Here is a 15,196-nt window from a genome sequence, read left to right on the forward strand (position 1 = left end):
TTATGTATTGATTAGTGTAGTGTATGTATGAAGCAGCTATACGAAATGAATGAAGAATTGGTGTAGTAGACCCTGTGTATAAAGAAATGTGATTAGCATAATGCCTATAATTACACACTTCATCTCGGCTGGTGTTATATGGAAGCTCTCGGAATTCATTCTTTCTGATTATATTATACGCATATTACAAAAATTAATAACTAGTTCGATAGAAGGTCGTTTAGTTTTAGAAAACATTATTCCACTGAAGCTCATCTTGTAGATTCCTGCAAGATATAGCTGATATTTTAGATTCAGGAGGTCAAGTGTGTCATGATGGACTTATCTAAGGCTTTTGATACGATAGATCTTGGGAGACTACTGGCAAATGTAAGTGCAATTGGTCAAGGTAAAATAGTGACTGTATGGGTGGCTATCATTTTAGAAAATACAACTCAGAGCATTAGAGTATGTGAAGCTTTATTTGATCCTATAAAAACTATGGGATTGGGTCCCATAGGGTAGTATGATGGGACGTTTATTTTCATATGTACACAATATGAATAATTAACTGGAATCAGAGATATGGATTGTGAGTGACTGCAGAAAGACCTTGACAATATTGTGAGGTTGTGTGTTTCACAAATAGAGTCTTCTCTGTTTTATTATTCTGTTGAAGGGGTGAAAGTTCCTCATGAGGTTCTCTGTAAGTACCTAGGCATTCATAATAAGGATAGATCTTCATTGTGGTAGTCAGATAAAAAGGATTGAAAATAAAATTTACATATCTCTTAATATGATTTTGAGGTTATTGAGGGGTTGTAGAGGAGAGGGCACGTAAATCTCCAGCAAGGCCACAATTAAAGTATGGGAACGTCATCAAGATTACTTGATTAGAGAACAGGAAATAATCTACAGAAACAGCTCCATTTCTTGTGGGTGATTTCTGACAAAAGAGTTGTGTTACAGAGATGTTGCAAAGTTTGGGCTGGAAAGGCTTGGAGAAATGAGACAAGCTGTTTGACTAAGCAGTATATTCTGAAATGTCATCGAGGGATGGCTTGGAATGACATTAGTTGATGAATAAATTTAAGTCATCTTTATATGTAGGAAAGGTCACAACATGAAGATAAGTTGGAATTCAAGGGGACAAATTTTGGCTAATGTTTACTTACAAGAAGACATAATTTACGAAGTGAGTTGTTTCATAAATTTCCACCATCTTTTTCTACATAAACCTCTGATAAACAATCAAAGTGCTCACCAGTGTGTGTTGATGCGTTTTATGGTTGATTGATTGAAACATTGAGTGAATTTTTGGTCTTAATGTGATGTACAGAGAAGGATGATGGATATTTCTGTAGTTATGATTTAAGTATTGTCCAATTGTTGGTAAAAAGGTACGAATAATGTAGGATTACTTGATATTACAGTGAAGTGTTTTGGGAATGAAGGTATATAGTGCCCCCTATTTCCCGGATAGGCTAAGCTGGTGAACGAGATTCCCAGAGGTGGCCCGTTCGTTAACTGGCGTCGCTGATTTTTGGGGGCGGTTAATAGGAAAAGGACTGACAAAACTGGAAAAAACAAACAATTTAAAAACATGGTTTGACATTTATTGGTAATAGCACTCTTTTAAACAAAAATTAAACATAATTTAACAACAAAATCTTGAGGTCGTTATGCCTCATAGGATAGTTTTATACAATTCTGACTCTCTGGTCCTTCCTCATCGAAGCCTGAATTACACTGAAATGTAAATAAAAATAAAAATTAGCCTCATCTGGCTTGAAGAAAACAAAATTGTTGAGGGTGAAAATCTTCTTAACTTCTTGGAACCATGAACTTAACAGAAACTGGCTATCGCGACAGCATGTTTTCAACTTAGAAAAAGAAGAAATTTTATATTAATAAAATAATAAATGATAATAGAGTCATGAAAATCTCAAAAATAACACTGAGAATTTTTACATCATAATTTTATCTTAATTATGGATAAACTCCACTGATATTGAAATAATTTCTGACCAAAACTAGAATAAATTGCATTCTCGAGAATTATTTTAAATAATATAATTTCAAATAATTATTTTGATTTAAGACTTCACAAGCATTATTATGACCTTAGAGAAGCATTCTTTTCCTGAAAATCCTTCAAAATGTGATTGAAATTAATTTATGACTTTTTACAATATCTAAAATTTTATAAACTTTGTTCGGGCGAGGTTAAAATAGTACGGGCCTATTCATTTTTAATGGCACGTCATTGTAGAACATTACTTAAATACATAATGAGATTCACTAAGCAATTATTTCAACAAGATAAATGAGCACAAACAACGCCGGAATTACCTGAGCCCACCGTGGTGAACACGCGGTCAGGTCAAAACCACATTTTAATAAATCACGAGAGAAATTATTCCTAACTAATTCATTCTCTCCACATTCACACATATGATACACAAATTTCATTTATATTATTTACAAACGAATTCTAGAATTTATTTTAGATTCTGATTATCATAATCCTATAAATAGAATAGTCAGACGACAGTTCCTGCTAAATCATTACGTCCGACAATCAGTGACACATGATTGAATATTGGTCATCATGTTTAAAGAGATAATAGCAGGATTAATACAACGTCGATCACAGATATTCAGCAAATTGTTAGTCAGAATAAAATGGACAACAATTATCACGCACATTATTAAGCTTAAACATCAATGTCACCGGACATGTGGTCAATGAGTCACGATAAATTATTATTAAAAATTCCCGACTCGTTGGCTGAATGGTCAGCGTACTGGCCTTCGGTTCAGAGGGTCCCGGGTTCGATTCCAGTCGGGTCGGGGATTTTAACCTTCATTGGTTAATTCCAATGGCCCGGGGACTGGGTGTTTGTGCTGTCCCCAACATCCCTGCAACTCACACACCGCATTTAACACTATCCTCCACCACAATAACACGCAGTTACCTACACATGGCAGATGCCGCCCACCCTCATCGGAGGGTCTGCCTCGCAAGGGTTGTACTCAGCTAGAAATAGCCACATGAAATTATTATATTATTAAAAACTTTGTTCGGGCGAGGTTAAAATAGTATGGGCCTATTCATTTTTTAATCCCATAAATATCACTTAACAAATGCTCAAAATTTGCAGAACGCATTGTAATGCAAGACACATACTTCTCCAAATAATCCACGAATTAATCCCACAGGATCGCCGTATTCCAGGCTCATAATTCATCAACAGGGCATATATCAAATATCTCACAAGACCAGCAAATATTTATCACTCATGACCATTAATCTTTATTTTAACCTGGCCTTAAAATTTATGACTATTATTATCATTAATATTATTAGTGGTGATTGTTAATTCTACATAATACTGAATTCGATGACACTATCCTGCACAAATACACAGAAATGCATAATATGAAATGCACAGTGAAATTTATCATATAAGGCACAACGAAAATTATTTCCACACAAGTTCATAAATCTGGAATTGTTTAATTAAATTATATTTTATCCGGGTGCTCCATTACTTTTAAATATTAAGTTTAAGCATTTGAAGGGAATTAGAAATAATCTCGGAAGACATTAAATGGCAACTACACTAATAGAATCCAAATAACATTCGCACTCACTCTACCAACACTACCATGACACCAGAAGAATGAAGTATGAAATTATTGCAAAATTGCACTGATCTAATAGAAATAGTAATGCAAATGAAGAGGCACATACTACTTCCACATAGATGGACAGTAACTATGTTACAAAAGTTTACTTAAATTTGCGATGAGACTCGATCCCTTCCCAGGTAGTTGAATCTGCTCACATGTCGCAGGTCGTCCTGGTCGTTTTCTCCCTCATGTTAGAATGTGCCTACATTTAGCATGGCATGATGACAGCGAAGTCCATTTCCATATGTGAATGATTAGCTCCTCTTGAGGATAGGCGAGGCATCCTGGTGTAGCTGGTTATTCTGAATAGTGAAGGTCCTCTTCTTTCTTGAAGTTCCGATGGTGGCTGAAACAGACACAGACAGCTTTAGAAAATTTATCAAGTATGATCACGTCGAATAAATAGCTCGATGATAAAACTTAACTGCGAAGCTCGCAAAAATCTGTGGCAATACAGAATCAGAGTTAAAGAGAGATTTTATTCGTTTTTCCAAGATTATATTCCCTCAGCTGTGGACGTGTGGCACTAGCGTTCCATGATGGGCTGTAATTCTTCTAGAAATTACTGGGCTCCTAGCGAGACATGACTACCATGTGTTTATCGATCGCCAGGCTGGAATAATCAATAGTCTGCATACTCCCCAAAACCGGTCAAAGCACTTTTTGACTGAGAACACAGCCATTCATGAATAAAACTTTAGACTGCTCTCCCAATGAAAGAATGTAATCAGCTGTTAAGAACACACAATAAAATGCATAGTATGGGCCAAATTTGAAGGGGACAATAGGAACATGGAATTTAACAAAGAGATAAGAAGTCAAGTGATGTATAGAAGGATGGGAACAGGGGATTGTGAAATAAAGAGGATAAGGAAAATAGCTAGTCAGTGTGGAAACAGGGATCAACAGATAGAGAAAGAGAAGTAAGGAATAGTATTGGGTGTGGATTTGGAGATAGTATTTGTCCTTTCATGTTCTTCCTTTTCTATCACTTCCTTGTCTACTGCCATCCTATGGTATGTACCTTTTCATGTTCTTGTCTCTCTTATCACTCTCTGGAAAGTGGTGCAAAAGGGCTCTGGTTAATATGCAGCATGTCATTATGCTTCTTAGGTTACAAAAAGGGTTAAAAAAAGAAAATAAATGCAATTTAAATGCAATGCTAAAATTTACATGCAATGTAAAGTTTAATCTTGTAGCACTTGCATGGAATTATTTAAAGTCATTCTACATACTGTATATGAGTTGATTATGTTTGTAAGTACACAAGATGTTATGAGTAGAATTTTGTAAATAATTTAAATTCATTAAGAATGGGCTGTGTGATTAAATTGTTAGTGTAAATTGTATAACACTCTATTTTAGGAAAATGTCTTCTCTTGTCAATTTAAAATTTAGTGCTTGATAATAATGTATTTTTGTGTACCATTTGCCACCGAGGTAGACACCTCTTTTGTAATTAAAGTGATTTTGAAATTCATTTTCTCAGCTGTTTCTTGTTTAGGTCAATATACTAATATTTTTATTCCTTTACTTCTCTATTCTACTTCTCTTATTTCTTGCTTACAGCCTTCCAAAGACAATAAGAAGGAAATATTCATAGAACAACATACTGATGATCAGCTGCTGGCGTACATCAAGGAAGAAACAAAGTATGTACACCGTGAAGCCTGTACAATATGGAATATTTTGTACCTGTATACAGTTGTATTCAGTAGTGGTTGTTTGACATCTGAAACTGACCATTTTTATTAGTTTAATTCTTTCTTTACAAGGTTACATTTAAACACTAATATTTTAAAATTCTATTGGTTAAAAATTGCATAAAATATTCACAAACTTTAACCCTTTTGCTCTCAGGCTATTTTCACCGGTCAAGCCCAAAACACTCAGGCCATTTTTCATGATTATGCATGTTAAAATGTAAAAAATTGCCGTATAAAGAAATCCCCAGTTACAAAATTGAAAAAAATTACAGTAGTACACTATTTAATATCGTTTTAGGAAAAAAATATCCCAAAATTGTTCATGGCATATTTTACTTCAAAATAAATTTTGAAATTTGAAAATATATTACCAAAAATAAAAATCTGTTTTTAAATACTAAAAAAGTAATATGTTCTTTAGTGATATTGTTGTTCAGTCATTCTGAAAATAAGAGCATTTAATTCTGTATAACATGATATAATTTTGTTTTTTGTATTCTTATTTAGTCATGAGTTATAGCACCTGACGTAAAGAACTGTACACGTACCTTCTGGAGTCAGCATTTGTGTTTTGGAAAACATTCTCCTATCATCAGTACCTGTAAAATCCGAATCACTTCTTCTTTATCTACAGCTTTTCCCACACCTGTGGGGTCGTGGGTGGGAACTGTGTCGCACATGTGGATTTGGCTGGTGGTTTATGGCCGGATGCCCTTGCTGACGCCAACCCTATATGGGGGGAAGTAATCACAATCGCGTGTTACCGTGGTAGTTTGTAGTGTAGTGTGTTGTCTGAATATGAAGAAGAAAATATTGGGACAAACACAAACACACAGGCCCTGGGTCAGAAGAATTAATCAATGGCGATTAAAATTCCCGACCTGGCCGCGAATCAAACCCGGGCCCTCTGAACCGAATACCTCAACGCTGATCATTCAGCCAATGAGTCGGACTGAAATACGAATCAATATCGGCTATAACGTCACCGTCATCGTCTAAAGCATCTAAATAATCCAAAACATTGGAATTATTTAGTCTAGAACTTGGCCCAGCCATGTAAAAAAAATTAGGCCTACTCGTGGCACGAAAATCTAATAACACGAAATGTTAAACTAAAATTCACTTGAGAACACTGATAAATGTAGAATATAAACAAAATATAATTAACAATAATCTGTTATTAAAACGGAAACAATAAAACGAAGGAAAACACGTATTTTGAAGCTTAAATGAGACTGTACTGGCAAGCAGCACACTTCAACTCGTCATGCGGTGAACATACGCGGTTTGATAACTTCATTTGTTCCAAAGAAGTGAGCTTAGTGTCTGTACCTCTCGAGAAAAGTGTAAACTAAACCCAAAAGCTACTATTAATGTCTTTTCCTGACATCTGGGGGTCCATTAAGGTACTTATACAGCCGTCCGAACACAAAGCCAATAGATCGGCACGCTGAGTGTTTTAAGCAATACCACCCGAGCCGATAGATCGGCTCGCTGAGCGTATAAGGGTTAAGATCAGATTCATTGCTCCTTCATGTAGTTTTATTGAATATATATATCTACAAAAAATCTCCGGTAGATCTAGATATTTCTGAAGTGTTTTTGTTTACAGTACTTGAAGCAACCACGGGGCCCGCAGCCCTATATTGCGTTAAGTAGAATTTTTCTATTTGTGAACGGCAAAGCAGATAATGAGTCATGGAAAGGAAACGTTCAGTTCATTAGTGCTACATCTTTGATATCATAGTTTTCTAATAAAACTTCCATATTGTTATAAGCATATAAACATATGGTATTGAATTTATGCTTGCTCCAGTGTTGTGGTCACACTTGCTGATTGTTGCCATTTCCTACTATTTAATTTAGTGCTCATTGTCAGTCAATTGCTTGTACTTTGTTGTTTGCAAACACATTTACACAATTATAAACTAATCAAATGGCAGCTATAAGATCAGTTTAAAATTTGTTCAGGTTGCTTAAAAATTTCCAGAATTCTTCAATTAGGTGAATTTATTATCTCATAGGATTAGGTAAATAATGATGTAATGTTAGAATATCATTTCTGAATTGTTCTTCTTATCTGTGACATAACAGAGTAATACAAGGGTGTATCCTGTTTTCAAACTTTTAAAGCAGTAGTGTTTTTGAATTAATTGCTAATTAATATTTTGCTCTCACACCTTTGTTGGTTACTGTGTGGAACGATCTTTGATAGTCCCTGGGAAATGATTGTATAAGCTCGGCATTATGCTCTTAGCGTGCCCTTGTATCGGGAGGTTCTGCAATGGGTATTCATAGCCTAAGGATTGACTTCAAACCTGATTATTGATGGAAATGGCAAATTATGAATGGTTTATTTGATTTTGTGGGTGGTTAGAGTCTTCTCATCTGTTATGTGACACATTGACTTGTTCCTACTGTATATTCACAACTAGTGGGAAGAAATATTCATTTAAGTCCTCAGAACTGCCTGCTCCAGCTTACACTCTCTCATTAGTCAGAGTAGGACCATGCACACAACAGAAGAACACCCAAATACATCAACTCTTCAAGGTTCAAATTCTGTTGTTTCTTTGTAATTCTTATGTAACAGGACACAATAGGCTGCAATAGAGATCAATCTTGTAATATGACCACCAATAAAAATGTTTCTTTGAATACTTTTCAAACACAAAATGCGTATTACTATTTTTGGTTGGAGTTTAATTTAGCTTTGTTCTCCCTAAACGTATATTGTGCAGAGGTGCTCTCAAGCCGGCAAAGTGACAAGCCTTTTGTGTGTATTCTTTTGTCTGGGTATAGAAGGCAGGGGACAGTCCATTGTGTATGTAACTTAGTGCGTTGTATATCAGAGGTTTTAGATGCTTCTGAAGGATTCAGTTGACCGGATCTTACTGTATCTACTGCTTCCCACTTTACCCCACATCTGGCGCTGTGTTATCCTGACTCTCAATTCAGCCATCTACAAATATTTTGTAGCAATTTAAATGAATTCTTTCAATATGTCTAAGAGATATGCCGTGTCAATTTGGTCCTGAAAGACATAAGGACAGGTTTTAAGATACATAAAATATCCTAATTGCTGACTTTTGGAAAGACACGTATTGCTGAGCTAAACAATTAGTTGTGAGGTTAACTTCCATTTGTGTAGAGACACATGGTCCTGAACTAACCACTAAGTGCTGCATTTTCCTTCCACTTGTAGAGTGTCGAGTGTCACATGGCCCAGAGCTGACTACTTTGTGCCACTCCTCCATGGTCTTCATATTCATAGATTTGATCGGGCTAAAAATAAATTCATTGATCTGATCTGCTACCTATGATGGATGTAAGCCGGAATATGAATTGTGAAATTCCATTCAGCCTAGAATACACTGACTTGTTAGTACCCACAGAATTTCACCGGATATTCCAACTGTCACTCCTGATTAACAAAGATAATCTTGATTTATTAGTTTCATTATGTTCCGTATTGATCGTTATTATATATCATAGAAAAGGAAAGAAAATATCCACCTAATCAGTACAAATTTTATTGTAAATCTTAGAATGACAGTACCGGTTTCGACTCTTTACGAAGTCATCCTCAGCTGTTCTATACCCTTACATTAGTTAGAGTTTGGTGTTATGCCTTGTTCAGTGATAATGTGTGACAGACATTGACATATTACAAAGTGGCTAGTTATAAGCTGCTAGTCTTGAGTATGTCTGATGACCTAAAACTCATGTTGAACACCTTGTTAAAATATTAATCATATAACACATAAAATGCTCACAACACTTGATCAAAACATTTTAAAATAAATATGTGTTGTTACAGTCCAAGATAACGGGTAAAAACAAGTTTTTGAATGAATTTGTCATCTTGCGTTGTTTGTTGAATCGTCCAGCATGAGCTATGCTTGAGTTCGTATGGGGTACTTTTGTACTATTATACTTTGTATGAAATTTAACCACTTATCAGCTTACAAATATTCTAATATTGTTAAATACGTGTGCATTTGAAGGTGACATGTGCAGCCAAAGTTTTTGATGGTCTTGAAAGCGTAAAATGCAGTTCACTTTAGTGTGTAAAATCAGTTGTTGGTGGTGGCTCTTTCCCTGTCTATGACTATTGATAAATATTTGCAATAAGCGAAAGATAAAATTAAAATTAGAAGTTTTAAAAATATTATTCTGAAAGTGCCTGCTTGTGTGTTTGTATCATAATAGTTACTTACTGATGCTGAATGGATGAGATATGCACAACCTGGCTGCCTGACGTGTTCTACTGGTGTTAGTATCAGTTGCTGTAAGGGGAATGTCGTATGTGTAGGGGTGGAGTTGGGCGTGCCAGTCATCTGCACTGTGGTTTGCGTCCGACGTTGTTTGTTGACTATTTTAAGATAGTAATTTTTTGCATTGGGGATAACTTTATTAAATATGATAATGGTATTTTTGGTTATTTCATTAATATTGTAATTAGGGTTAGTGTATTGATCCAGTGTTATGTATAATTCTTCTGTTATATTGAGCAAGGGGTCTTGGGGGTTTGTGCTTAGTATTTTCATATCGTTATGTATATTCGTAAAACTATGTTTGTATTCGTCCATATGTTGACCTATTGCAGAAAAATGGTTGTTCTTTACGGCATTAATGTGTTCGTTCTATCTGATAGCAAAATTCCTACCGGTACGTCCTACATAACTTGTTGAGCAATTATTGCAGCTGATTCGGAATACTCCAAAGCAATGGTATTTTTTAGTTTTGTTGATTGTCTAGGTATTATGTAAGATACTGCTGCTATTATGTGTGGTCCTGAAGGCTATTTCAAGATTTTGCTTTTTGAAAATATTAGTCAAAAGGTATATGTGTGTGTTGTTGAAGGTGAAAGTTGCATAGTCCTTCTTGGGTTTGTAAATTTTCATCAGTTTAGTTTTTGGTCGAGACTTGATCTTATGCATGATTGAATTGATTATTTCTTTCTTGTAGCTGTTTTTTTCTGGCTATTTCTTGAATCAAACGTATTTCTTCATTAAAGTCGGATTTTGATAGTCATATATTGAAGGCCTTGTAGATCATACTGTGATATGCTGCTTTTTTATGGGTACTGGGGTGGATGGAGTCTGTTTTTATCATATTTAATGTGTGAGTGGCTTTACGATAAATTTGGAAGGTCAAATGATTTTCATACCTGGTAATAGTCAGATCGAGATAATTTAATTTGCAATTATTCTCAGATTCTTTTGTAAACTGTATGTGTGGGTCTATGGTGTTTATTCTGTCCATAATGGTGTTGTCGGTAGTTTGTCTGTTGTCAATGGTAAAAGAAATGTCATCGACAAATCTACACAAAAAAAAATTCCGTCTAATTTACTGATCGACATATACTCGAGGTGGCTATGTATATTTCAGCTAGTATACCGGAAGCAGGGGAGCCCATCGGTAGGCCTTTTTGTTGATAAATTGTATCATGGAACCTGAAGAAATTATTATTAATGGCGAATTAAAGTAATGCTATGAATTCTTCAATCTCTAAGTTGTTTAATTTACTGTAATTTTTTAGATTGGATAGAATTATATCTATGTTCTTTCTAGTGGGAATGTTCAGATACATATTAGTTATATCATATGGAGCTATGGAATGGTATTGTTCTATCTGCAGTTCTTTAGTCTTATTACAGAAGTCTATTGAATTACGTACAGTTCTGTAAGCTTGAAAAAAGTAATGTTTTTAAAGAAATTTTTGAATAAATTGTGAAAGCTTCTATGTGGGGCTTGTCCTATAATTTACTACAGGTCTCATCGTTGTGTTGTCTTTATGTATTTTCAGAAGAGCTTTTGCAGTCGGTAGTTGGGGGTTCATTATCGTGTGGTTCGTCGCTTCTGTTTCTGTGAGTAAGAAGTGTGTGTTTTTGAGTAGATGACTGACACGCCCAACTCCGCCCCTACACATACGACATTTCCCTCCATTCCCCTTACAGCAACAGATACTAACACCAGTAGAACACCGTACAGTACACGTCAGGCAGCCAGGTTGTGCACATCTCATCCATTCAGCATCAGTAAGTAACTATTATGATATAAACACACAAGCAGGCACTTTCAGAGTAATATTTTTAAAACTTCTAATTTTAATTTTACCTTTCGCTTTTTGCAGATATTTATCAATAGTCATAGACAGGGAAAGAGCCACCACCAACAACTGATTTTACACACTAATGTGAACTGCATTTTACGCTTTCAAGACCATCAAAAACTTTGGCTGCACATGTCACCTTCAAATGCACACGTATTTAACAATATTAGAATATTTGTAAGCTGATAAGTGATTAAATTTCATACAAAGTATAATAGTACAAAAGTACCCCATACGAACTCAAGCATAGCTCATGCTGGACGATTCAACAAACAACGCAAGATGACAAATTCATTCAAGAACGTGTTTTTACCCGTTATCTTGGACTGTAACAATACATATTTATTTTAAAATGTTTTGATCAAGTGTTGTGAGCATTTTAATGTGTTATATGATTAATATTTTAACAAGGTGTTCAACACGAGTTTTAGGTCATCAGACATACTCAAGACTAGCAGCTTATAACTAGCCACTTTGTAATATGTCAATGTCTGTCACACATTATCACTTAACAAGGCATAACACCAAACTCTAACTAATGTAAGGGTATAGTACAGCTGAGGATGACTTCGTAAAGAGTCAAAACCGGTACTGTCATTCTAAGAGTTACAATAAAATTTGTATTGGTTAGATGGATCTTTCCTTTCCTTTTCCATGATATATAACAAAGATAATTCAGAAATTGTTCTTTTGTTGAGTTACATATATTTCTATATAATACATTTAATGCAGTCAATTAAACACGTAATCCAGAAGCATCCTGTCATTCAAACATTATTTTATGAAAATAATTCATGCATAGATTTCGGACGTAGGCTTTAGGGAAGATAATTCGAACGTACTGGGTTGAATGCTAGGATGTGTAAAACATTAATTTTACCTCATTTTTACAGTAGAATGTTCATCAATCTGCTTCTTTAGTGTTTGTTCTGCTTGGTGGCAGTGTCCAGTGTTGTGGTACGTTGTCTCCAGTTATATTGGTCTCTGGCCATGTCTGTAAGCAGTTTCACAGCCTTCATGTCGGTTTGCTCTGTATCTGCCCTTTGCTGTATTGTTCGTCCTTTGCGCCTCTTTCTTCTGACTTCCTGTGCATACGCTGACTTTCACAATATATCGCCCGCTACACGCAAGATTTTCCCAAACCAGCACACACGGCTTTCCTGAATTTTTTCTGGATACGTCGCACCGCCTAAATATTTCCTAATAACATAATTTGAAATGTGATCCAGTCTAGTTATGCCAGCCTTCCACCTAAGCATCTTCGTATCCATGATGCTTAGTTGGTGTTTTACCTTACCTGTAGCTGGCCAGCATTCGTTGCGGTAGAAAACGACAGGATGAATAATATTTCGGTATCATAGATTTGGGATAGTACTTCATTGGACGATCGCAATGGCGCTCCTTGTCATTCTCCACTTCAACCAGGTTTTGTATATCCTTAAGATGACTTCTTCAGTTAGTCGGCCTTCACCAGAGATTGTGGAACCAAGATACCTAAATGTATCTACTCATGCTATATCTTCAACCTCAACATGCATGGTCTCAACTTCTCAACGATGTGATGTCATGCATTCTGTCTTCTTTTCGTTGAAGTGAGGGGATTATTGCGCTAGTCGATTGTTCCATTTTTCTGTTTGGCGCTGGAGATCAAGCTTATTCTCTACAGCCAGAATGACATCATTTGCATAGAGAAGTGTCCATGGTATTGGTTTGTGGAGAGCTGATATAATGGTGTCCATCACCAGAATGAACAGCAGTGGTGATAAGGCAGGGCCTTGGTGGACTCCTACAGTTATATGGAAGTCATCAGGCGCTCCTGCCGCAGGTTGAACAGGACTCCTTGGTTCTACGTAGAGCTATTTTACCCCCTCAGCAAGTTGCTCTGGCCAGATAAGGTCACGTGGTAGGCGTTCTCAAGGTCCAGAAAGTCTGAGATGAAGCCTCTTATTCTTTTCAGTGTCTCTTAACTAACAGCCATGCAGCGAGGATTGCTCCTGTTGTGCCTCAATTTTACACAAATCCAGCTTTGTTGTATGTTTGGCTAAATCGCTCGTCCTGTTTTCGAGGATTTGTTCGAAAATTAACATATTATACCTCAAAATTCTAATCGGGCTCTAATTATAAAAATCGGCAGGTCTTCCCTTATTTTTTTATTTTTTTAATGGATACCCTTGGCAATCTGTTGGTTTTTGACCTTCTTTGAGATCTGCTTGAAAAGCTTGTTTTAGCCACAACTCCTACATTCCACAAAACAAAACTTTGCCGGAAATCATCGGGACCGATGGCTTTTCCTGGTTTTATTTCCTTCAGCAGAGCCTGGACTTCAGTACCGTCAATTTCCTTCATCGGACCTTCAACAATGGAGGTAAAATGAAATGGCATATGGGTTTTAGTGCCGGGAGTGTCCAAGGATAAGTTCAGCTCACCAGATGCAGGTCTTTTTTATTTGACTCCCGTAGGTGACCTGCGCGTCATGATGAGAATGAAATGTTGATGAAGAGAACACGTACACCCAACCCTCGTGCCAGCAAAATTAACCAATTATGGTTAAAATTCCAGACCCTGCCAGGAATCGAACCCAGGACCCCTGTGACGAAAGTCCAGCACGCCAACCATTTAGCCATGGAACGGGACAACTGTGCAGGGCAAAGGGACCGGTATATGCGGAAATTCCAAGATTGAAATTGTCAAAGCAGTTCCGCCAGCACTTTCGCGCTTCCCACCAGTCGAGTAGCAAATCGTGTTTCCTCATTGATGCCATAAATACGTTGGCTTTCTTCCATGTAGCAATGCCCCGATTTGACAAGCTGTTAAATATCCTGCTCCTGTTTGCGGCATTTCAAGTTTCATATATAGTAGAGCTGCATAGCTGTTTGGTTTTGTTATGGCACTGACCCCTTTCACTTTACTACTGGCTGCTTTCTAGGCATTCGAATGAGTAGATATAATGGACAGTTCTGCCGCCTCCGCCGGGCTCCCAGGGGCCTCCTCCCGGGAGGCCTTCCCAGGGGCCCGCTCCTCCTCCCGCGGGAAATTTGAATTGGTAAACAAAGCCATGTGCTTTTTGACAGCTATCATCGACAACAACGCATCGCTAACCTCAGTGCTGCCATCTTAACGAGCCTAAACCTCATTGCTGCCAACTTAACCTCACTAGGGCGAGATTTGAATCGGTAAATAAATCCACGTGCTTTTCTGCCAGCCACATGCTTTTCTACAGCTGTCATCAACAACAACGCACTGCTAACGCCAGTGCTGCTATCTTGACGGGCCTAAACCTCAGTGGTCCCAAGTTAACCTCACTAGCGCGAGATTTGAATCAGTAAACAAAGCTACGTGCTTTTTTGACAGCTGTCATCCGCCATCTTTAATCAACAGAACACCGAGCTGCCCACTTTATGGCTACTATCTTAAGCACGTGGTAGCGGGCAATTTGAAAAGTTCCGTTAGCTGTCATCCGCCAATTTTAATCAAGAGAGCACAGTGCTGCACTCTTTAGCTACCTATCTTTGAAATGTGGTGGCGGCAAATTCGAAGTGCTTTCTTGACATCTGTCATCCGCCATCTTGCATCACAAACCTCACTGCTGCACTCTTTAGCTACTAGCTGAATCAGTAAACAAAGCCACGTGATTTTTTATCAGCCATCTTGCTTCGCTAACCTCAGTGCTGCACTCTTTGGCTACTTACCTTTGAAA

The 15,196-nt window shown here is 36.9% G+C and overlaps 1 protein-coding gene across 1 annotated transcript in view; it reads left to right on the plus strand.

The window, feature by feature from the left end:
* Positions 1-315: 315 nt before the first annotated feature.
* LOC136884828 (zinc finger protein ZFP2-like) overlaps positions 316-15,196 on the plus strand; it is a 32,902-nt gene continuing 18,021 nt past the window's right edge. The window contains exons 1-2 of the mRNA XM_068230161.1: positions 316-369; positions 5,245-5,327. Coding sequence (XP_068086262.1) covers positions 316-369; positions 5,245-5,327 — 137 coding nt within the window. The remainder of the gene's footprint in view (positions 370-5,244; positions 5,328-15,196) is intronic.

The sequence above is a fragment of the Anabrus simplex genome, chromosome 13 (genome assembly GCF_040414725.1).
Source record: "Anabrus simplex isolate iqAnaSimp1 chromosome 13, ASM4041472v1, whole genome shotgun sequence".
In the NCBI taxonomy this organism is placed as follows: Eukaryota; Metazoa; Arthropoda; class Insecta; order Orthoptera; family Tettigoniidae; genus Anabrus; species Anabrus simplex.